At 38.0% G+C, this 25,007-nt stretch overlaps 2 protein-coding genes across 18 annotated transcripts in view; one reads left to right on the top strand and one right to left on the bottom strand.

Annotated features, from left to right (window-relative positions):
• LOC136283839 (uncharacterized) overlaps positions 1–5,112 on the top strand; it is a 15,654-nt gene extending 10,542 nt beyond the window's left edge. For 13 of the 14 annotated variants that reach the window (XM_066173214.1, XM_066173204.1, XM_066173209.1 and 10 more), the window contains one exon: positions 1,528–5,112. In XM_066173214.1, coding sequence (XP_066029311.1) covers positions 1,536–3,233 — 1,698 coding nt within the window. In that variant the 5' untranslated portion in view covers positions 1,528–1,535 and the 3' untranslated portion in view covers positions 3,234–5,112. The remainder of the gene's footprint in view (positions 1–1,527) is intronic. The other variant, XM_066173206.1, reaches the window with a different exon arrangement.
• Positions 5,113–12,875: 7,763 nt separating this feature from the next.
• Positions 12,876–24,762, bottom strand: LOC131768870 (uncharacterized). Of its 4 annotated transcripts, none has more exons than XM_066173626.1 (10): positions 24,646–24,762; positions 21,428–21,753; positions 20,762–20,900; positions 19,248–19,573; positions 18,759–18,900; positions 18,148–18,473; positions 17,659–17,800; positions 15,217–15,799; positions 14,665–14,966; positions 12,876–14,330 (listed from the first exon to the last, which is right to left on the bottom strand). In XM_066173626.1, exons 2-10 carry the CDS (start codon positions 21,731–21,733, stop codon positions 14,278–14,280), a joined length of 2,319 nt encoding a protein of 772 aa, XP_066029723.1. In that variant the 5' UTR covers positions 21,734–21,753; positions 24,646–24,762; the 3' UTR covers positions 12,876–14,277. The 4 variants fall into 4 exon arrangements, with proteins under 4 accessions (XP_066029723.1, XP_066029720.1, XP_066029722.1 ...); XM_066173623.1 differs by lacking the exon at positions 24,646–24,762 and adding an exon at positions 24,236–24,604; XM_066173625.1 differs by lacking the exon at positions 24,646–24,762 and adding an exon at positions 23,768–24,181.
• Positions 24,763–25,007: the final 245 nt, after the last annotated feature.

Raw genomic sequence — 25,007 nt, 5'->3', positions numbered from 1 at the left:
GAAACATTCGGATACCATATCGGCCAAAAACGTGTACTGTTCGTACAAGTCAAAAGCGATGCGGAAAGTTTACTATTACAGCAGTATCTGGTGACATTGATCAGAACAGGCTTATGTTTTGTCTTTTCTGCTATAAAACCAAACTTTAAGTCCTGGTAAGTTACGCGAGTATTTCTCATCATTTGTATTCGTGAGTTAACTCCAGCCGAGGAACTGTCGTGTATTTCATGAACGTTATACGAAGGGTAGATCACTTAAATCGCATGGCAAACAATTGAGTCTATCCAGCGCATAATTGCGAGCAGTAGGCAGTAAACCGACGCTTTTTATCGCGAAATTTCGTTTCGAAGCGAAAATTCAACCAAATAGCGCTCTTTATTCAACGGACAATTCGCTCAAAAAGCCTCGAATTGTCATTCGAACTTTCGCACGAAATTTCGTTGAAAGTTCGCGAGAACAAAAAACGAAATTCCCGCATTTCCCTTGCGTTACTTTTGCGCAATACTGTATAGTTGACAATTTCAACCATTGTCTGAAATAATAAAATCAACTCGTCTTTAGGTGGTCATGGGAAAACATGATTTTCATTTACCAAATTGACATTTTCCCTTTGTATTTTATGTGATATTTAACAGCATGTATGACTGTATGAAAACCTTAAGGCGAATTATTCTTGAAAATGTAAAATGGTCATCTACTCTATATAGACAGAATTTATACAATTATAGAAATGAGATTAACCTGTGCCTGTGTTATTTATTGTATTTAAATAAAAATTGCTACTATTAAAAATAAATCAAATTTTTCTTATTTGAACACTAACCAGAAACCCATAGCTTATTGTCCTATAATGCCTGCTTTAGTTCCAGCTGATTCCCTATAAAGAGTCATTTGATGCTCATAGTTTGTGTGCTGTGTTATCAAATTGGCATTGGTCGGTACACGACTAAGGAACAAGGAGATATTCTTGAAAAAATTATTCCAATAAAGTATAAGATAAAAATTGAATGCGAAAAAGGAAAATGCAAAGGAAACTGTAATAAAAATTGGGCAAAGTACATTAAATATGGGAGCTGTACTTTAAGTATTTGCTAAGCCTCCTAAGATCCTACTAGCGAGAGGTTGTAGACTAAATAAGAGAGAACAAAATGTAAACATATTCATGAAAAAAGCGATTCCAAGGAGTGCATGACTAATTTGGAGTGCAGAAAAGTAAAATGAGCAAACCGAAGTAAAAATAGTCCGCCTTATTGTAATAGCCGACAATTTCCGATAATCACCTGAGTCGGAAACTCGTCACTCGGGCGTACCTCTGGCCGGTAGGATTTAGGCGCAACCCTCTAAAAAGGGCTATTAAACCGCAGTGTTAATCTTGGTTTCGGATGACACGATCGGTTGCACTGCAAATTATTACAACTGCCGATTGTGTTGCTGACACCTGAGGAATTCGATAATTCTCACTTGCTGTTGTTAAGGAACTTCTATCGAGTCTCGTTCAAAACATATTTTTCCTCTGATTTTCCTCAGTTGCTATCATGGCCATGATCTCAACACCAGTTTTGCAAGCAGCTTTTGGATGGCTTGTGAATAAATGCAGAGATACAGCAGTGGAAAAGTTTGGCAATATAACAGATCAACAATTTCGTAAAATCCTCATGAGGGAAATCGACGACATGAGCTCTAAGTTGGATGGATTATCAAGAAAAGATTTGCTGGCAAGTATCAGCTTCTTTAAAGAAGGAATCGAGTTGTTGTATGAAGCATTTGACGAGACAAGGTCAAGGAGTGAGTTTGGCGCAGATACAGCACAAGCGGCTTGTGCGGAAGTTGTGCAGCTCACTGAAGGAATGCGAAACTTGGAGCTTACTGAAGCTGCCACAAGAAAGCTTTCTGGTGCAAAGAAGAGATTCGAACGAGCTCGTGAAAGAGCAACAGATGCCTTTTCTAATGAAGCGCTATCACCAAATGACCGCATCTTAGCAATGCAGTACCGAGTGATGGCAACAGTATTAGAGACAATTGACAATCCATCGGATGCTGTAGCACCGTGTAAAGTGTGTATTAAGGAGCTAAACGGTCTGCCAGTGGTTCAGCAAAGTTTTAAAGTACACTTCAAGACAGGATTCGGAGCTGTGTGGGGTTGGTTTTACCAAGAAGAACGAGTAAAAATCATTTCAGGCGTCTATCGCGTCAATCGTGTTGCCTACGATGTCTCACAAGCGATATGCAGCAGAGGGCTTCTATTTCTGGAATGGCCCAATGTAGATACAGGAGAGGAGAAAGTTGACTTACTGCATGATGGGAGAGTAGCTCTATTGCAACGTGAACAAGATTTGGAGTACTGTGATCTATCATGGACAATTAATCAGGATGGTGAAAAGGAGCAAAGGATGAAAAATCTTCTAGATATCGCTACCAACTCAAGCGGGCAATATATTGTAGCCGACCATAAATTGACAATCAAGGTGTTTGGCAATAATGGCAAGCTTATGAAGTGTTTCAGACTTCCTCCTCTTATTGATGACAATAGAAGAAAACTATCGATTGATATCCATTGGGTTCAGCTGGCCACGGACATGAATGACAACATTTATGTCCTGGTTAGAGAATGTAGTCATAAGGACTCACACTGGATTTTTATGTTTAATAAAACGGCTGACCAGCATCACAGGTTTTGTTTCAGGACAATGAGCTCCGACTTTGACCTGTGTAAACTGTCAGTCAGTGATAGTGGTAAAGTGGTGGTACTGAAGGGTGACTGGAGAAAGAAACATTATATTGTGGATGTTTATGAGACTGATGGTCGCTTCGTTCGCAGTTTTGGAAAGCAAAATTTGCAGTGCCCACGAGACATCACCTCTGTAAGTGATGGCAGAGTTATGGTGGTGGACGAAATTCCTTCCCACTGTGTGCACATATTTAGCGAATGCGGTGACTATCTGAGCAAGTTTGATCTCAATTTTCTGCACTTTCCAAAGATTGCATTTCACAGGGAAAGTCAACAAGTCGTCTTGGCTAGTACTGACGATTATAAGGAGCTCTCATGTTTTGAAATATACACCAAAGATGGTGAGTTTGTACGAAGCGTTTTTGTTTACAATATTGGCTATACCCTGAGTGCAATTGCAGTGAGCCTTGATGGACGCATTGCAGCTCTAGGAACTCCGTTTGTCAAGCAGTATAACGAACTTAGATATGACTTTACGAGATATGGATCGATTGTAGTATTATAGTAGTTTGGGGTAAGAGCGCAGTTTCGAAAAAACTGCGCTCCAACCACCCGACTTCTACTCTACCGGAAGATATGCGTCATTTATATGTCACGCCATCATTTTTGTTTGTAATATATTGAAGGAGTGTGTCCGTTGCTACCATGTAACATTATCACATCATGGTTATAATATGGTGAAAATGTCTGATGTTTCATGTCACTGTGGTTATGATATATTGACATCATCTTATTGTTATTATTATACATTCAACTGGCTATCTCTTTTCTGATTGGCCAAAAGCGTAGAGTGAATTTTCGAAATCAGTGCCTGGGACGTCATCTAGCTGTAGATTATACAATAATTATGTTAAGGACACTCAAGGTCACGAGTAATCATGTCATGTATGACCGCGAGGCATGATTTCTAAGGGTAACGGTATCAAGTTCGCGCGCTTTGTGTTACCTGCTGATTTGTATATTTTTACACGTTTAGAAATAATTTATCAGGTCTACTTACTGTCGTGACCTTTTTTGGGGGGTTATTACAAAGCCGAAGGCTTTGGCTGATAACCCATACCTCGACCTTGATTAATCTGGATATGACAAAAGCCTCAGCCAATAATTGTTTATAATATAGCGTGTAATATATTAAAAATTATATAGTTTTAGTTTATGAATAATTATTGTGATTATACAGATCCTTTCATTGATTACTCAGAATTAAAAGATGCTGTTTTCATTGATGGTAAAAATAATGTCAAAACAATTAATGAAGAAACTAAAGAAGAAGCAGCTAAATTATTTCAAGAAATATTAGATGAATTAAAAAGACCCAAACTTGCGAAAAATACTATAAATTTCAAACTTAAATACATACAATGAATTGTAGTGAAGAAATACATGGTTATAGAGATGAAGTTATCTGTCCATTTTGTAATGGACAGATTAAAGAAAGAGTCGTTAGGATTGTACCATGTTGTCCGGAAATGAAAATTGAAATAAAATAAAAATAAAAAATATGTCTGTATTAAAAATGTGGTCAAATCGCTGGATATGAGCATGACAATAAATTTATTAATTTTCATGAAAATAGATATAGATTTTCAAGAAAGTCTGAATATTATAGAGAGTATTATGATATAAAAGTAATTCATGGTGTTACAAGGGAATATCAATTAACAACAAAAAATTAAGAGAAGATATTTAAAATTTTTTAACTAATCGGTAAAATTATTGCCAAAATGCATGAAAAAGGAAGGAGAAGGATTAATACACATTATATGCTTAGAAAATACAGGAATGTTCATCATGCTGTTATATTTGAATTGGATGATATTCCCTTTAGAATTGGAAAACATTGCTGATACTCTAAGGTTTTTGTAGAAAAGAATACAATAAAACTCAAGGAAAGTCACTGTTTTAAATTCATTGCACCGGAAAGATAAACGAGTAGAGACTGGAAATAATTTGGCCTTTCTATACACTGCAAGAGTCTTTCGTCACGCAGTAGATCGACCTCGTGATTATATGACCACATTGGTTTGTTTATTTGATCGTCCCAGTTGTTTTCTTAAATATAACCACTCCTAAAACTGTCTCGAAGCCCTCACACTGTGCGAGAGACGGGATATAATTAAATTTAATTGAACTTGGAAAAGGCTATTAAATTAAAGGTAACCTTTTGGTTTAATGAACCTTTTTATTTCTTTATTATCAAACCTGTGAGGTGAACGTTTGAACGAAAAAAGAAAAAAAACTTCTCAAACAATCTTTAAAATGTCGGTGATTTCGACAGAGTTTTATCTCAAACGATTATCACTCGGTGACCCTGACAGGTCTACAAAGAAATCACCTTAAATTATTGTTGTTGTTGTTGTTGTTTTTTTACGTATTACTTCGTCGCACTAAAGGCACAGGAATTAAACCTTGGCCTGTGAAAATCAGTGAACTGAATAAAGACTGACTAGCAAGTTATTTAAGAGTTTCAGACAAAAACCGCACTTTCTCCATTCTTCCGCGTTGACATCTTTGATGGAGGCCTAGTCTAACGAGAAATACATGCAGAAACTTAGTTATGAGTTGCCCCCTCATTATTTCCTGTGATCTCTGACTTTGTTCGATAAAGACAAATCTTTCGTTACCCTTTTAAAACAATTCTGAGTTGGTAAACGCCACGAAATACAAGAAGGAAAGGTCATTGTGATTTTTTTGAGTTGTTTATCAGTTTGAATTCATCTTGTGAGTCACGGCACAGCTATTGTCATCGTGTGAGTATTCACATATATTAAGTTTCTAATCGACGATCAGGTTTAAAACTGTTTATTTCTGTTGTGACATATTTATAGCTTCTGATGGACTGTTATCATTCTTGGACATGCATAAAAGCTGGTACTGATTTTGACCTGCTTCTTTGACTGTTTCGCCCCATTTGATTTGCCTCCTGATAAATTTTTGAATTTGTTGGTTCGTTCTCTTTGCAGTTGATGATGTTTGGGTAATATTCGAAGACAACTTCTTTAATCTCAAGGGTTACACGGCCCAGTTTTTAAGCCAAGTAGAAAGAGGAGACTAGAATGAATATGAAAATAAATTAAACTTTTAGATCTATGGAGCTTCAGTACACCTCTTAAGAATTTCACGAGCTGCACAATGGACATAACGATAAGTTCTCTCCGGCAGTTTGGCCATGTTTACCCAACTGTAGCAGAGCCACCAGTCATTCCCTTAATTTCTGAAATACCAACGCGTATAGCAAATATGAGAGTAGTGTGAAGATTGGTGATAAGTTGAAGGTGTAGCTCAGTAAATTTATTCCTCGAGTCTACAGAGCCTTGGTAGAGGTAAGAGGCGAGAGGTGATTATGACTTGGGCTTTATACAAAGGAGAACCCCTTCCGTCGGTGGAAAGTTTCAGTCGCAACGCAGTTTATGTTATAAAGCAGAGACAAAACATATCATCTAAAGCAGTTGACCTCTTAACCGTTATCCGATCCCCGAGGTCAAAAATACTTTAAAAACATTTTTAACCTAACATAATTAATCTGATTGCTTCCTTCGTTATCGGTAATGTTCTCCAATCCCTGCCGGCGTTTGTATCTTCGCTTTTTCCTTGTTGAGGTTTCTGTTAATTGCTTCTGAATCTGAAACACCTGCCTAAGCTGCAAACGAACGGGATCGTGCAATGTAACTTTCCGACTTCAAAATAAAACGACCATTATTTCGGTTCCAAGGTCAAAAGTAGAACATCACGTGGGGCGGGACTGCAGATCGAGAAAAATTGGTCGACGACAGTGAACTGCAGATTGATGAAGTACGTTAAAATTGGAAATATATATTGAAGCATTTAAACATTTATGGGCTTTGAAACATATGAGTCACGTTGAGGTGCTCCTCCTCCTTCCTGAAAGAAAGAATAGCGTTCATAACCAAATGACAGACTAGAAAATGATTAGATGCACTTAAGAACATATGCCTCGAAGAACTCACTTTGAAAGATAACTATTTTTTTGGTGTTGGGTACAAGATAATTTTATCTTCAATTTAAATTGGACTCATGGAGATCAAAAACAAGTTTTATAGGAATTTAAGAGCTTTTGAAATAACTTATCGTATGGAACCAAGAGAATATAAACTGCTTATGATCTCTTGATGGAACAGTTTCGAATTAACACAAGAAACAAATCAATAATTAGATTAATGAAAAAATGAAAGCTTATTTCATGAAAACAGAACATGAACCTCACCAAACGAACAAGGAAATAATTTGCCGAGAACAGTACATGGAGAGGCTCTTTTCCTTTTTTTTTTTTTTCCTCGAAACTGTCTAGACTTGCCTTTTCATTTTTAACATCATGGCCTTCCTTTCGCTTTTTTTTTTGTTTTTTGGTTCCTTTATTTTCAAATTTTATTTCATTTAACTGCCTCTTATCTCCCCACTCCAAACTCTTCAATCCACAATCACAACCGAAACATCTATCGCACCGGTGTATTCACTAATTAAACCGCAGTGTTGACCTTGGTTTCGAGTGACACAACGGGCTGCGCTGCAGATTAACACAACTGCCAATAGTGTTACTAACGGCTGAGGAATTCGATAATCCTAATGTTACACTCATTTGCTGTAGTCAAGGAACTTCTATCGAGTCCCGTTAAAAACGTATTTTTCCTCTGATTTCCTCAATTGCTATCATGGCCGTGATCCCCATTGCAGTTTTTCAAGCGACTTTTGGATGGCTTGTGCATAAAGGCAGAGATAAAGCAGTCGAAAAGCTAAGCGATGTAACACATAAACAATTTCGTAACATCATCATGAGTGAAATCGACGACATGAGCTCCAAGCTGGATGGATTATCGAGAAAAGATTTGCTAGCAAGTATCAGCTTCTTTAGAGAAGGAATCGAGTTGTTGTATGAAGGATTTGACGAGATAAGGTCAAGGAGTGAGTTTGGCGCGGATACAGCACAAGGGACTTGTGCGGAAGTTGTGTCGCTTGCTGAAAGAATGCGAAATTTGGAGCTTACCGAATCTGCCACAAGAAAGCTTTCTACTGCGAAGAAGAGATTCAAACGTGCCCGTGAAATGGCAACGATAGCATTTTCAAATGAAGCACTATCAACAACTGACCGCATTTTAGCAATGCAGTACCAAGTGATGGCAACAGTATTAGAGGCAATAGAGAATCCATCCGATGCTGTAGCAAAGTATGTGTAAAGTATGTATTAAAGAGCTAAACGGTCTTCCAACGGTTCAGCAAAGCTTTAAAGTACAGCTCAAGACAGGAATCAGTGCGGTGATGGGTTTGCTTTACCAAGAAGAACGAGTAAAAATCATTTCCGGTGTCTGTCGCGTCAATCGTGTCGCCTTCGATGTCACACAAGCGATATGCAGCAGAGGGCTTCTACTCCTGGAGTGGCCCAATGTCGATACAGGAGAGGAGAAAGTTGACTTACTGCATGACAGGAGACTGGCTCTATTACTACGTGAACAAGGTATGGAGCAGTGTGATCTATCATGGACAATTGGTCAGGATGGTGAAAAGGAGCACAGGATCAATAATCCGCTGGATATCGCTACCAACTCAAGCGGGCAATATATTGTAGCCGACTATGACTTGACAATCAAGGTGTTTGACAATAGTGGCAAATTTGTGAAGTGTTTCAGACTTCCTCCTCTTATTGATGACAATGGTAAAGAGCTATTTACAGAAAACTGGAAGGTTAAACTGGCGACAGACATAAACGACAACATTTATGTGCTGGTTGAAGAAAAGAATCATCAGCGTTGGATTTTTAAGTTTGATAAATCCGCTGACCAGTATCACAAGTTTCGCGAGAGGACAATGGACCTCGAGTGCAATCTGTGTAAACTGTCAGTTAGTGATAGTGGCAAAGTGATGGTATTGAAAGGCAATTATACAAAGGACTATCATTTTGTGGATCTATACGAGACTGATGGCCAGTTTGTTTGCAGTTTTGGAGAACAAAATTTGAAGAGCCCGCGAGACATCAGCACTGTAAGTGATGGCAGAGTTATGGTGGTGGACCAAACGCCTTCCCATTGTGTACACATATTTAGCGAACTCGGTGATCATCTAAGTAAGTTTGATCTCAAAGGGTTTGTTCACTTTCCAAACATTGCATTTCACAGGGAAAGTCAACAAGTCGTCTTGGTTAGTACTGACGATGAAAAAGAGCTCCTCTGTATTGGAATATACACCAAAGATGGTGAGTTTGTACGAAGCGTTTTTATCTACAAAAGTGGCTATTTCCTGTATAAGATTGCAGTGAGCACTGAAGGACGCATTGCAGCTCTAGGACCTTCATACGTCAAGCTAGAATCCGGTGTCATGGATTATAAAATAGGATATCGATTGATTGTTCTATAAAACAGATGCAAATGTTCTTGACTTGTTTCCACGTTCATTTTGCGGAATCAACTCAGACCTGAGAAAATAACCCCCTTACTTTCTCTTGGTTTGGGCGTAAAGTTTTGAACAATCCTACTTTCAAGAGAGGTCTATTGCAAAGTGTATAATCTGATTTCGTCTTTTTTCTGGATTGTTTGCTATGTGGGTTTTCTTTTTTTCCTTAAGAAATTACTTATAAAACAGTTTAACACATAATACGTTTTAGGTAAGACACAGAATCATATACCTTGTTGGCGACGTTTTTATGCCACTTAGTCGAGTTTTTCACTTTATGTCTTTTAAGACCCTGAAACATACTCAAACGAATGTAATGTAGTTTCGGTTTTTCTTGGTGAACAAATCATATCAATTTAGGAATTTTTTTTCTTTTGTAACAATCTCATTCATGGTTCTAGGCTAATCATCACTGACCCTCAACCTCATGATTTTAAGTATATTTTTTTCCAAGATGTGATTATTAATTCACGATTGTAGCTTCCAATCATTTTTTTATACCGAGATAAAACTAGCATGTAGCGGATATATTTGTCTATTCTCATTACACATTTTTGTCGGATGACGTGAGGTTATTGTAAGGAGGAGCTGAATGTGATTCCCTTCTGTTAGTGAAAGGGCTGATAGACAGTTTTCTTTGGGTATATGTGTATGATTTGATATTTTAATAAGCGTGTTCATAGACCCTGTATAATTTAAGCCGTGGCATTCACCGTAATGATTCGATTTAGCGCTTGGGGCGCTTATTTACTTTTGGTAACTCAAAGGAGGGCGCTCATTCGAGGCAAGGCGGTAACTAGGGACAGGGCACTTATCAAGGACAGGGCACTTACCGATATTTCTTTTTTAGAAAAAGCAGAATGAGCAAAACAAAGCTTTGATGATTTTATTTGAAGAGAATCAAGAAGACTGGAAAAAGGACTTGTTGTCTCTTGATCCTTCCTGACTAGAACGACCAGCCTAGCAATCGTCACACGGAAAACCTATCTTATTGACCAAACGATGGACTCTTAGATTCGTTCATCCCACATAGACCATACTTACCACGCTGAAGTTGCAGTTGGGTAAAAATGAAAGATGGACACGCATGCAGGGTTGCACGCAAACGCTGCTTACGAAAATTTTAGACACGGCTATTACGTCACTTTACTCGCTTAAACAGCGTACTATTTCACTCATCAGCGTGCTGTTTTATTCAGTGCCGAGCTCGACACACTTCTTTGTTCCATGCAATACGCGCGTTTGTTTTTATCGTGCGATTCGAGCAATAGAAAATTTTAATCGTTGTGCAAATGATACCGGCTCCGCTCCGAAGCCGGTGTGTCATTTTGCTCGCTTCCTTGCGTTCACCTTATTCTCCTTATTCTCTGTTTTCCTGTAGAGGGTCTCATTTATGACGAGATCATTCGTTTGAAGGAACTGTGCACTCACGTAGACATAATATAAATGAAAGACTGAGACGAAGACCACTGTTTTTGCAATGAGGCTTTAAGTGAGAAATAAAAGGAAGATAAACCCCCACGGTTGATCTCAACAGTTCTATCACTAAAGCAGAATAGGGGTAGCCTTTACTGCAGGCGTCCTATGAGGACGAGTTAACGTTAACTAGCTCGCGATCGTTTATTCAACCGGCCATGTTTTGTTTGATGCAGGGAGGGGGGTGGGGAAATCTTCACTCTTCCACCCCCACCCTCTTCTTATTTTTGACCATCGACCGCCCCCTTGGTACAAGTTTCTTTCCCTCCCCAGTCTTATAGAATAAACAGGTTTAAACCTTTATACCCTCAGAGTAACTAGCATCAAATTTATCTTTACAGTATCACCCCTGAATCACACATTAAGGTCTTGAGAATAAAGGAAATGGTCTCCAAGGAAGGAATCTTTTGATTAGCAAACAAATTCTCCTTGTCAGCACATTAGGAAATGTATAAAGAACAGTGAGGAAAATTTGCATACTAATGTGAAAGGTTAGGAAGTTTGGCAAAAAAGTCGTAGAGCAGATTCCAGACCGTTGGGAAGGCAGGTAAACTAAAATAATCCCCCTTCCAAGAGAACTTTAAATATTTTCCGCAGTTCTTGTCAACTGGGACAGAGTAAGAGGAATCTCGTAAATCTTCAGATGTCGTGTAACACCCACGTGTCATAAGACAGATCGCTGAAGTCAAGCTTTCTAATTTGAAATGATTGTTTACTGATACATGGATTGAAGTTCTTCAAATTATGGATGACGCTATATTCTTCTGTTCTTTTTTTGAAATGATGGTTACTAATAAATTAACTTAGGTTCTTCAAATTGAGGTTAACTCCATATCCTCCTGTCCTCCTTTTGCGAAGAAAAATCGTGGGGATGAATTCTCCTGGACATTGTTGAGATTTCAATATAACTCCTTTTCAGCTAAGTTTCTCCATCACTTAATCAACGATCCGTTTTTTCTTCCGGATAAGACAGAATTTCCTTTAGAAGAAGCTCTTAATAGTGTAGGGGCGGTCAACAAACTCACATTAAAATCTTTGTACTGTTTTAGGAATGTATGCATGACAAGCGATATGGCTACGGGATCATTATATGTAGACAAAAGATTTTTATTCTTCTAACGCGTGTGCGAGGTCGTTCTGATTGCAGAGAACGATTTCAGAGAACGCCGCCGAGTTTTCTCAAAAAATGCGGAGGAACAAGAATTTGTTAGGATAAACGGCTTCGAATCCCGTTGGTCTGACTTTTCATCAGATACCGGCAATCTATTGTGGGTAGCAAGTACCACCTTTGATAAAGGGAAAGAGGTAAAGATGATAGGAAGAGCAAGAATCTTATAGCACAAGTGAATGAAACGTAGGTTACAAATGGAAATGTAAACAAAGTTCCGTTTAGCGTGAATGCCTATAAGGGGGGCTGGAGAATAAAGTTTTCAATTGCAAGGAATGGGATTATCAGTAAACCAAATAATTACGAAACGGGTAAACGATTAAATGAAAACACTTTTGATGATGCATTTCGGGAACAATTGATAAGGAGCTAACGTTCATTTTCCATTTAAAGCGTGAGCAGTGAGCGAAGCGAAGGCGTGCACCCACCCCCCGGCGTTATTTCCCACAAATGGCTCACAGGATCTTGGGTGAAAGAAAATTAGACTGAAATGGAGTACTCAAAACTACAGTTTGATCACGTTCTGCAATTCGCAGTGTTTCGAAAGTTACCTGACTTATCAACAATTTAAGAGACGTACGCTAAAATAGTAGGTTTTAACTGTAAGTCCGTTCTGACAATCTTTCCATAATTTGCAGTTTTTGAACAGCTCAAAATTTAAAGACACGTCACAAAACATCTTTCAGCTATGAACGGCACCGTGCTATCACGATACAAAGCCTAGTGAACGATTTCGATGACTTTAAAAGTCCACAAGGAAGGGAAAAAGTAGATGATAAATCTCTCCCAAGGATCACTTATAACATTACGAATACGTTGTGCAAATACTTGACTGCCACTCTGATTTGGGCAACGTTGGAGACTCCTTAACTAAGTGGAAAACTAAGTGAGTAGGTAAACAAGGAAATGAGGCTGATGATTGCTGAACCTAAAGCTGGCGAGATAACATCTCTATTGTATGTTAAGAAACATATTCCAATTACGAGAAAAGCTCAAATGATTTACAAATGATAACGACAATGACGAAGGTAATGATTCAACCTTTCCCGCTTTTTTTTTTCCAAAGGCTCAACGAGTCATTTTACGTCTTGAATGTGATCTAATAAATGAGGGCAAAATTCTGTTGCTTCAATTTATTTTACTTTCAAGCAATAGCTCCCCAGCAGGATACCTAAGTATTAACTGAACACCACATCAAAAATATCTTGAGCAGAGAGTTTCCGAGATGAAAACATCTTATCCATTATGGTCAACCTTATGCTCTCGTAACATCCAATCACTCGTGTATGTAAGAGCACTATGTCTGTTTTTATGTGTAAGTTAATACCCACATCATTTCCCTTCACCATTTCTTTAAAATAAAATACTAAACTTGAGAAAAAGGCTCTGTCAACCAGCTGATGTTCCTTATTAACTCTTCATCATTACCGTAAAACTTAAAACCTCGATTCAATATCCCGTACCTCAAAAGCTTAATGCACTTATTTTTCAATTTTCAAAGACTGGCAAAAACAGAAGCTTCAATCAATCTTGGATTATTGTCTTGTGCTAGCGCCTTAATAGGAAAGTTCTAATTCTTCGTGTCCAGTAACCTTCTGCTTGCCGTCCCATCACAGTACTATATGCGGCATCATTAACGTTTAAAGCTGCTGGCTCATTAGTAAGATGTCATACTATTAATTCTTAACTTGATCACCTGCAATGCTTCTAAGGATGGCCAATCCTAAACCATCTTCATTTCCTAGAAAAGTGCTGCTGAGTTTTTCTATAACTCAGCAAACTAGCATTCAGTGGTTATCGTCTCTTGTAACGCGCCTTTTAACGTTAAAAGAGAAAAGTATTTAAACCATCTTAGCTCCTCTAAAGACGGGTTTAAAAATCCTTTCAGTCACAATCCCTTTTCGACTAACAGCTGATTGAAGAGCCAGTTCTGTCATCCCGTACTACAAAAGGAGAACTGAAAAATATAGGCGCAGGCACCCTTACATAAATCAAATCTTTTCGACAGTCCTGTTTGAGTTAGATCAGTGAGTAATCTCAAAAACCGAACTTAAATATCAAAACTGTTTGTAAGTTACATTTGTTTGCTGTTGATGTTGTTCCGCATATTTTTTTCGTCAGTTTTTGAGATTATTCAGCGTCTTAAAATAAGAGGTATGCTTGAGCTAGAGAAGTAGAAGGATAACAGGATTTAGCACAAATACGTTTCTTCAGTTACCTTGAAGTAATAATATGAAAATTACAAAAAAGAAAAAAAACAATTACGTGAAAAGCGAGTGCTTTTTAATGGTCGGTTCGCCACCACAGAAATTATTTCTGTAAAAGTAAGTAAATTCAGGTAATTGTTTTAAAGATACGGCTTCCAGAATGCGAAAATAAGTAAGATATAGCCTTTTAGAAAAATGAGCGCGAACTTGTTAAACACCCTTTACACGAATATCCAGCTCAAACATCCTTCAGTGGTTCAAGTCCAGGTCAAGTCCAAGTGTAAATGAGTTTGAAGCTACTTGTGATGATTGTCAGCGGACAGAGCCTCCGGAATGTGAGGACTGGAACCTAGGGATGTCACAGAAAAGGAGGAATTTAGACTTAATTCAAAAGAAATTTCACTGCAAAGTTGAAAAATCCTCACTTGCGAAGCGTCATACTGTACCATGCTGGTTTAAGATGTCGTAACAATAAGTTTGTAATTAGGTCGGGAAAAAAATATACAAACAAAGAAGGGTGAATCATTTTGGGAATGGGGAAAGTTATCAGAGATATTTTTCACAACTCAAAAATCTTGAGGGGCCTTTCAAGAGGGATCCATGGGGTACTGGGGGCCGGGGATAGAATTTATCCTCAGGATGCATCCCTAATATGTGTCCCCGGAAACAGCTCATCGACTTACCAGTCTTATCCAGAATTCTCCCGCGGTTCTCCTTTCTTTTCTCGTGCGTCAGGTGCAGGGGTCCCTGCACTAAAGAGTACACGTCGTAAGTCACGTTATCACTCAGTTCACGTTTCCCTCGGCCACTTGAAGGACATTTCATCGAGCATTTGGAGCCTGGGTTGGTTGCATTGCATACATTCACTTGGCAGTGGACGAAAACAAAGGGATGAGCAGCAATGAACTTAAAGGCTTCCACGCTGAACCGCTGAGCACGAGAAGAAGGCGATGAATGATATTTTACTGTTGCGTCACTTGGGCAGCTAAAGTAAAGCAAATTTCCTTGATCAAGGTGAAATTATGCCTAAGAATATCCTTAACAAAAGTTTTTTTTTTTAAACTTATGTTGATCATCATGGAATTCAAGATTACGAAGTGTGTCCAATTTTTCTTACTTGTCACTAACTATTAGTTGCTTAGGAAAACGTCTCAAGTAACCGCAAAAATAAACCAAGAGTAATTTTTCAAAAGGAGTAGAAATTAAGTGTCCAAAAAATTTATTACTAAACATACCCTTTCTTTATAAACTCATATTTCAGAGAATTCTTTTGATCCCGGGTGGGCGTGGCATAACATCGATCAGCCCTGACTGACAGCTTTTTGTCATCTGTTGCCACGGATACCTCAAAGTACAATCGTCTGTGCAGCTCCACAGCAACAGGGAAATCAACTTTCGTGTAAGAATTCACAAATGCCTTGTTGTGAAACATTCTCAACGACAGTGTCAAGTTCCCTTTGGCCTTTTCTCGGAGCTCAAATGTTGTTTTAATTGGCGTCCAACCAAGCGATGAAACTATACCATGCGCTGAGTAATAGCAGCTGAACTGCACTTTTATGTCACGTACGCGTGTTACGGCACTTTTAGCGGCCACGGGTATTTTCAGTATGTTGGAGTAGATGATAGCTGTAGGTGTATACCTCCTGGCAGTTTTACAGCCCGTCAATGATGTTGTAACGCTAAGGTGGGTCCGTCCTTCTTTGCCTTTACATTTGGTGTCCAGGAGTCGAATATTCTTTAAATCAAGACCACGGAGGAGGGTCTTTGGGATGACAATGGTCATGGTTTTATCGCCGCAGAGGACATTTACTCCAGGAGCTTTTAGTGAAAATATACAAGTATAGTAGTATAAACATACAAAATTTTAGAATCGGATGGTACATACAATCTCGATTGGAAATATGTATAAACCAAAAAAAAAAACTGAAATAACTGATTCGAAACAAGTAAGTTGACACAAATTAGAACATAGGCATGCGTAGCATGCAAAAGTTAATTTTTTGCTGTGTGGGTTGAGAGGCGACAGTTTGTATACTTATTGTTTTCAGTTTTGTAACTGAAAAGAGCATAACTTTCAAAAGAACGAAAATATCGCATCACTTCACCTTAAGAGAAAGACAGAAAAAACCTAATTTATCTGAACTCACAAAGATATTTTGTGGTCTATTACCTAAATATTTCTAAGTAAAAATGAAATCGGTGCCACGCTTACTGTTGTCTACTTCGCCGCTGTTGTTTAGTCTCGTCAGCCAACGCCCTCCATTTCCCGTTAGAGAGAGAGTGCGTTGCGTGACGAGACCAAATAACGGTTGCAAAAGAAACGCTTACCGCCGTCCCTCGAACATAGAGAAAATCAAAATTATTCGTCTATAATAAGTTGCCTAAAAATAAATTCCGCGTAATTTTACTACGAAAAGCAAATTGAAACTCTGTTGTACCTCTACTAGACCATAACCAAAGATATAATGCGATCTCGAATAAGTGAAGATACACTGAACAAGAGAAAACGATAATATTTCAAAGAGGGCTCCTTGATTGGTTGTTGCCCATCTAGACTTTGCTCTGTGTGTGAAAAATAAGTAATAAAATGCAGGTTGTTTTAAAAGGAATTAACAAGCGACTGGGTTAAGTTCAAGGTCGCTTAAGGCGAATTTTATTCGTAGAAAAAGTCAAAACGCGGGAGTAATGGAAATGATGGACACTAAAGGCCCACCTAAATGTGGGACGTCAGAGCGGCACCACCAGACAATAGAATCTCATAGATTAGAGCCCAGCTGTCCCAAGGCCGATTAGCACGAACCCCGCCAGGGCTCAATTTTAATCTAAGTATCTTTATTACTTTGTTCAAATGCCCTTTTGGATAATTTTCTCTGTTCTTTTTAGGGCATCCTATCTTAAAATTGTACACAAATAACATTATAATGAATTTTCTTTTAAAGCTTTCAGATTTCAAATCAGATTTCAAACTAACCCTGGGTTATCTTAACCCAGCTTTGAACAACCCGGCCCACGACTCACTACACTTTGATTTCGGTTCTTGTGCGTGCAAGGTTCAGCAACCCAGCCCAGCCCATACTCATACCCACTCCCAGCACCGGCGTAGGAGCAGGTGGAAAGAGAGCGCTGATTTCGCTTACGGTAAAACCTCCACAGGAATGCCATCTGAGCCCGGTACTTCGCTGTAAGACAGATCAATGCCTTTGTTGAGACCCTGCCCTTTTGGGGTAAAGCCTGAGGTAGCTTTTCTTTAACCGACAGAGTGGGCGTGCTTGCAAGGCATTCTTGCTGACCAAATTCTCCATAGGGTACATGCCATAGTAATGCCTGCCTTAGAACTCCAACTCCTCGGAAAACTTTTTGGCAACATTAAAGTCCTTGAACTTGAGGGAAAAGAACCAGCGGGTGGTAAAACTAAAGGCTTTTCTCATCCCATAATAAATTTCCTGCACCATGTTGCTGCCAGCCCAGGACAGACTGACCCGCCTCAAAAGGAAGACATTCTGGAATCTCCACTAAAGCTTAATAGCAACATTAAATAACCAAAAAAAAGTTCTAAAATTTTACAATTTAGCGTTTCCTCCAGAATCCACATTTCAGCATTACACTGGTAATCAAAACATGTACGTTTCACCCTTCTAATTTTCAGTGCCAAAACAAGTGTAAGACAACAATCATACCTACTGAGCAACCATACAACTCCATTCTTAGTGATATATGACCATACCATGCTGTTGGTCGGAGTTTAATGTAGCGAGCTTCGATGGGTGGGTTTAAATGGTGATAAACAATGCTGTCCCTGTCTTTATTTCCTTTGAATACCTACAAATACAAGCAAGTAAAATTAATAATCAGTTGCCACAGTCTCGCCATTCCTGTTGGATTATGCATGATTCTCCAATAGTTTCAACTAACATTTAAAATTGTGACGTGTTTATTGCACTTGTTGTAAATATGCAAGCGAAAGTCAAGAAACACCAACTTTGTCGCAATGCCATGCAGGCTAGATAATGAACTCTTCCATTGTAGACTGCATGATTAGGCACTTAGCCCCTTGGTATTTGCACATAACTTATAGGACTACTTGCAACATATTATAACTGTTATACTGGGCAACCGTAGGCATATATTTTTACAGTTTAAAGCCAATTTCTTGATACTACATTTACCTTAGGTGAACTCTGTCCTGGTACTTTATAGTAATAGAAGTTCACTCCATCTTCACTGTACTGCAGCTTGTATGCTGTTACCCACTGGCTCTGGGCATTCCTTCCCTGTGTTGCTATACTTGTTAATTTGGTGTAGCTGCCAAGAGCCACCTGTATCCATTGATTTTTATTGTTCTGCCGAGCTGACCATCCTCCTTGCTTGCCTCCACCAGCCTTAAAGTTCAGTCTTCCCTGGATTGCTGCATGATTTCCATCCCATTGCGAAGATGCAGTGACTTGAGCATTTTTAATGCGTCGACTCTCCAAACCAAGAGGTGTCGAACATTCTTAACAGAAATAAAGAAGGTAAAAGAACAATTCATGACTGCGTGTTTATGTACAGAGGTGTGAAGTTTGTTTGTGGGTAGGTACGTACAGTTTTATTGAAAAGTTAAAAGTTAGACAAAATTCGATCAAGCAGAAATTTTCTACCTATGTCATAATGTAGCATCTAACAATCTAGAGTTTCTTGCCACATCCATATTTCAGCATTATGCTGGTTATAATCAAACACGTGTTTCACCCTTCCAATTTTCAGTGCCAGATAAGTTGATGTAAGATAATAATCATACCTACTGTGCAACCATACAACTCCATTCTTAGTGATATATGACCATACCATGCTGTTGGTCGGAGTTTAATGTAGCGAGCTTTGATGGGTGGGTTTAAATGGTGATAAACAATGCTGTCCCTGTCTTTATTTCCTTTGAATACCTACATATACATGCAAGTAAAATTAATAATCAGTTGCCACAGTCTCGCCATTCCTGTTGGATTATGCATGATTCTCCAATAGTTTCAACTAACATTTAAAATTGTGACGTGTTTATTGCACTTGTTGTAAATATGCAAGAGAAAGTCAAGAAACACCAACTTTGTCGCAATGCCATGCAGGCTAGATAATGAACTCTTCCATTGTAGACTGCATGATTAGGCACTTAGCCCCTTGGTATTTGCACATAACTTATAGGACTACTTGCAACATATTATAACTGTTATACTGGGCAACCGTAGGCATATATTTTTACAGTTTAAAGCCAATTTCTTGATACTACATTTACCTTAGGTGAACTCTGTCCTGGTACTTTATAGTAATAGAAGTTCACTCCATCTTCACTGTACTGCAGCTTGTATGCTGTTACCCACTGGCTCTGGGCATTCCTTCCCTGTGTTGCTATACTTGTTAATTTGGTGTAGCTGCCAAGAGCCACCTGTATCCATTGATTTTTATTGTTCTGCCGAGCTGACCATCCTCCTTGCTTGCCTCCACCAGCCTTAAAGTTCAGTCTTCCCTGGATTGCTGCATGATTTCCATCCCATTGCGAAGATGCAGTGACTTGAGCATTTTTAATGCGTCGACTCTCCAAACCAAGAGGTGTCGAACATTCTTTACAGAAATAAAGAAGGTAAAAGAACACTTTTAATTTTATAGTCATGCAAAATATGCAATGTGTTGGCTTGACATTTTGCAATACATCAGTTCTTGTGTAGATATAGTTACTGTAACAAGACTTCTTACCAGATAACTGCAGATGCAGAACCACACAATTCACACTCACACAATAATTATAGCAAACAGTTCTCAAAATCTGCAAAATCTTACAACAAAGTAATTGAAGAATTTACTCCTTTTAAAGCATGCAGGTACAGTATCCTATGTGATGGATGAGATCTATGGAAAATTCCCAGATTGCTCTCAGGGTCGTTAACTTCAAATCTAAATGAGAAATCCCCTGAATTTCATAAGTATAGCTCATCAAGAAGTCACAAAAACAATCAGATGTCTTAGCATAACTTGCACCATCCTGGGAACCAGTGACTTACTTCTAATTGCATTTTCCTTTATTGGAATAGACAGGTGTTTTTGTAAACAATTAGTGAAATAAAAACTTTGTAATTGGGGCATTTCATAGAACAGACAGTTTAGCAAATTATAATGCTTTTAGTAAATCAACTTAGAAAAAGTTTGGAAAACATGGTTGCTTTCATGTCAAACTAACCAGCTGAAACTTGTTCTTGAGCAAATTAACACCAAATAGCTGAGAAAATAGAACCTCAAACTGTTTGGTTTTAATATAAATTTTTGGCCTTTTGTGAATACTGTAAAATTGGTGTGAAATACTAGTCCTTAACTAACTTGAACCTACAAGATGGGAAACATCTCAAGTAAAATATATTGTCATGTTATCCCTACAAAATGACTTTCATCATAATGCAAGCAACAAAATTTACCGCATGATATGGAAAATAAAATGTTTGCTACCAAGTGCTTATATTTACCAGTACCAAATGTTTGGTTCACCAAAACATTTCCTTAATTTTGTACATCTTTTGTCAATCAACCACACATCAACATCCTTACCCTATAATTCCGTCTACAAAATCCCCCAAAATTAGAAGTTCTCTCTTGCACCCAACTGCAATCCCTAGATGATGTTTATGTGTTAGCCCAATATCTCTAAATATTTGAAAATAGTTAACAGAACTGTTTGTCAATTGACAATATACATGGATGAGCAGGTACTCCAAGCATAAGTTAATGTTGATTAATGACTCAGAGTAACAGTTACCATACCTAAACAACCATACAGCTCCATCCTGAGTGATATATGACCATACCATGCTGTGGGTCTGAGTCTGATATAACGCGCTTGGATTGGTGGGCTTATTTTATGATACACAATACTATCCCTGTCTTTATTTCCTTTAAAAACCTTAAATGATCAATATACAAAATCTAGTAAAATAAGTGATTCTCATAACAAATTAACATCATTGTAATTATCATTATTCTGTGTAGTCAAGTATTAATTGCTTATTAAATAACCCTTTAACTCCCATGATCTGGTTGTCAATTCTCACATCTCACTGCTACACATTTCCTTGTAAATTAGTTGCAAGAATTTGGTATTATACCAAGATAACAACTTCTACATGATATATTTGAGTATTCTCATTACCTGTTTGCTGGATAGTGGATGGATATTGTGTGGAGAAGTTACATGTGAATCACTTCTGGGGGTTTAAGGGTTGAACAAAGCAATTCTTAGAAATGCAAAGCATAATCACCTACATGCCAACATTTTATACATTATTTAGTTGTCAATATACTATTCAATTCAAATAATGATACAACATGAATATCAACAGATTTTTGACCACTTAAAGGTTCATTTTCTACAGGATGACTTGGGATATACCCAAAAATCTTTCAATATCTGACACATGGCAATTTATGTACCTTGGGTGAACTCTGTCCTGGTACTTTATAGTAGTAGAAGTTCACTCCATCTTCACTGTACTGCAGTTTGTATGCCGTTACCCACTGGCTGTAAGCATTCCTTCCCTGTGTTGCTATACTCGTTAATTTGGTGTAACTGCCAAGAGCCACCTGGATCCATTGATTTCCATTATTCCACCGAGCTGACCATCCTCCTTGTTTACCACCACCAGCCTTAAAGTTCAATCTTCCCTGGATTGCCGCATGATTTCTACCCCACTGTGAAGATGCAGTGATTTGAGCATCTTTGATGTGGCGACTCTCCATACCAAGAGCACTTGAACATTCTTTACATGACAAAAATAAATGATTAAAGACATATTGATAGGAATATGAGAGGAATAAAAATTATTCATAGTCCTGCCTAGAATTGTAACTGTTGCTCTAGAAATGTACTTCTTGACTTCAGTGGCAGGGGTAGATGTGTTTATAACAATAGTCCATTTTACAGTTGTGTGCTTGGTTGCCAAGCCTTTGAAAAGGAGTTAAAGGCTAAGGGTGACCTTGTTATGATACACCCCTTGCTGCTTTTCAAATGTGAATTCAAAGCACAAATGATATTTTAGATCTTAAAAGGAAAGTGGCCCATTTTATCAGAAACTCTTCTTAAATGGATCTTTCAACCCTGATTTACACCTTTATACCAAATTATATTAATTATTATTATTATTATTATTATTATTACTATTATTTTAAATTTTATTTGGTCTTTTTTCTTTGCAACACATGAAAATATTCTTTGACCCATTGTAAATTATTATATAAATATTATTGTATTACAACAGAATAGCCTCATTAATAGGGGAGCCGTAATTATAAAGTGTTGTATTGTATTGTATTGTAAATTACTTGGTTATCATGCAAACTAGATACTGGTCTCTATCATAACAAGGTCACCTTCAGCCTCACTCCAAATCAAAGGCTTTGTGGCTAAGTGCACAACTGTAAAATGGCCTATTGTTTTAAGTATGCATGTCAAGGTGTGTTGTGGGTTAACTCTTTTTTGGCAAGATTAAATCAAACCTAAACAATCATTGCATTTTTATATTAAGAATTGATTGATAGTGCCTTTGGCACCTTAAAGTTTAAAATGGCATACTTAGTTTGTGAGAACAATTTTTCATATGGCTGCAATGGAAAATGTAAAAGAAGGAGAAATTTCTTCCATACACAAGCCTTGTGTTTTATATTTGGAAATGAATCTGATCAAATAGGCAACAAAAAGTGAAAATTTTCCTTCTCAAGCACAATAATGTTATAAATAATAGGAACGAGCCTATAATCAGAAGTTATTTTGAGAACTTGTTTGAAGTGGATTTTGTATTCTGTCTGCATTCTGCAGTATTAAACATCACCAATTCCAATTGTAGCTCAGGTTACTTTCCAGATCAACATGTTTAAAACTGTATGAACCATAATTATATATGTAGCAGACAGCTTTAACGTTTAGTTGTACCACCTGTAATTTTAACCCCTTAACCCCTAGAAGAGTTTAACATGTAACTTCTATTTATAATATCCATGGATAATAATTATTATCATCATTACTTGAATACTGAACATTTCTTGGGCAAATTCTATTTCAACTAAAATTGTATTTTTTTTTCTTATTGTATAATATAATTTGGCTCTGTAACTTGTCTGACCAGGAGAGATCAAAAATTACAATACATGCATTAAACTAAATCATAAAGTTTGTTAATAATTCACTCTCATCCAAAACGAACTCGAAGAAACCAAATTATCGAACATAACGTAGTTCAAATCGCATCTTAGAAAGCACATGGACTTGTTACTACAGGATACGCTTCCAAAAGTCAAGAGAAATACAATCTTTCCACAAGTCACAGCCACGAAGTCAATTTTATACATGCCACCTACACATAAAATTTCGATTCCATATCACTCGGGCACCCATGAGCTTTAAAATCAGATGCATAACGCGTTTGTCAATACCGTACCGTAAAAAAGGCTGTGGTTATTCATTTTGGTAAATAACAATAAAAGCTAAGTTTTTGCGTTTGTCTCACGATGTAGTCACGTGTGATGTAGATCGCGACGTTTCGACTGCATACTGCTAGTCCTCTTCAGGCGATGAAGACTGAAGAAGACTAGCAGTATACGCAGTCGAAACGTCGCGATCTACATCACACGTGACTACATCGTGAGACAAACGAAAAAACTTGGCTTTTACCGAACCGTAAATAACAAAAAACTGAGAGTGAACATACAATTTACCCACGCAAATACCTTTCCTAATTGCGGCTTCGATAGTCAGCGATTCCAGATATTTTCATTTACCTCAACAACTAACTCACTTACATCGTTGTACGATCCAGTACCAGCTGCCATGGATTGCTAAAGTTTGTTTCATTTAAGCTATCAATATTTGCCTCCATTTTCGCTCCTTCTTCACAAAGCCTTCACGAACATCGGGTTCACCTTTTCAAATCGATAAGCAATCGGCCAAACCGAGTAATACAACCGAGCTCATTCCGAGAAAAAATGTTAGTCTGATTCATCTTAACTCTTCAACCTACTTTACTTGGATGGATCCCTCGAAGAAAAAGGGCTTGACTCAAGTTTCAACTCGAAAAACAAACACAGGTCGTAAAAGAATATATAACGATTATCTAATCCGACCTGCCAAATAGAGTCGTTGAGAAACGTTTTTTAGAGAATGATTGTTTCACTTTTGCATAACACCGGTGTCCTATTTCAGCTTCTGTGAAAAGCTTCTCTGCTTGCTTTTTTAGGTTTACTACTTACCATGACTGCGACTGACTGAGATAAAAAGCGACGGAAGCGCCAAAAGAATAATCGGCCAGGTGTACATGTGAGTAGAAACCATTCCACAAGTAACGGAATGCAAAGAGCTCGCGATTCTGCTTTGAATGAATGTAAAGAAACCACTCTAAGTAACTTCAGTTCAAAATAATCTTACACGCAGGAGAGACGAGTTTACGAAACTTTTACTCAGATAGCCTTGTTTGACATAGCCCGCTAATATGTTACCAACGGGTTTATTCTTGTCCGGAAAATCAATCAGTCAAACGTTCATGCGTCGATCAACTCGAAGCGTCAAATGCAACTAGCAGCCCCCATGCATTTGAACTTTTCAAGATTGGTTCGCTCAAATTCCCGCCTCCTGAGGCCAAGATTGTGTTTAAATTCCTCACCCAAATCAGTGCTGGATCTGATCTTCCTTTTATCAGTATCTTATGTTTAAAAAACCTCCATATCAAAAGATAAACCACGTTTATTTCGCTGGAAAGACTTTACGCCTCTGGTTTACGCTCTTCACACCACCCCGGTACGGACGACAGTCAAATGCTCAGCGGCGGGGGCGGGGGATGTTGAAGCCTCGAATTGATCGGCGCATTACCCAGTTAGTAGGATTACAGACCAGAATTGGACGACACGAAGTCCTGTTACCAACTAATCAAAACTATGACAAAATTCGAGATGGAAACTTGGTCAGACGAGACATCGATTATGCGTTTTCATAAACAATTAACTCCGCGATATGCGGGACAACAGC

Source organism: Pocillopora verrucosa, chromosome 10 (genome assembly GCF_036669915.1).
Source record: "Pocillopora verrucosa isolate sample1 chromosome 10, ASM3666991v2, whole genome shotgun sequence".
Classification (NCBI taxonomy): Eukaryota; Metazoa; Cnidaria; class Anthozoa; order Scleractinia; family Pocilloporidae; genus Pocillopora; species Pocillopora verrucosa.
The sequence above is the reverse complement of the archived record's forward strand: the minus strand, read 5'-3'. Positions and strand labels throughout refer to the sequence as shown.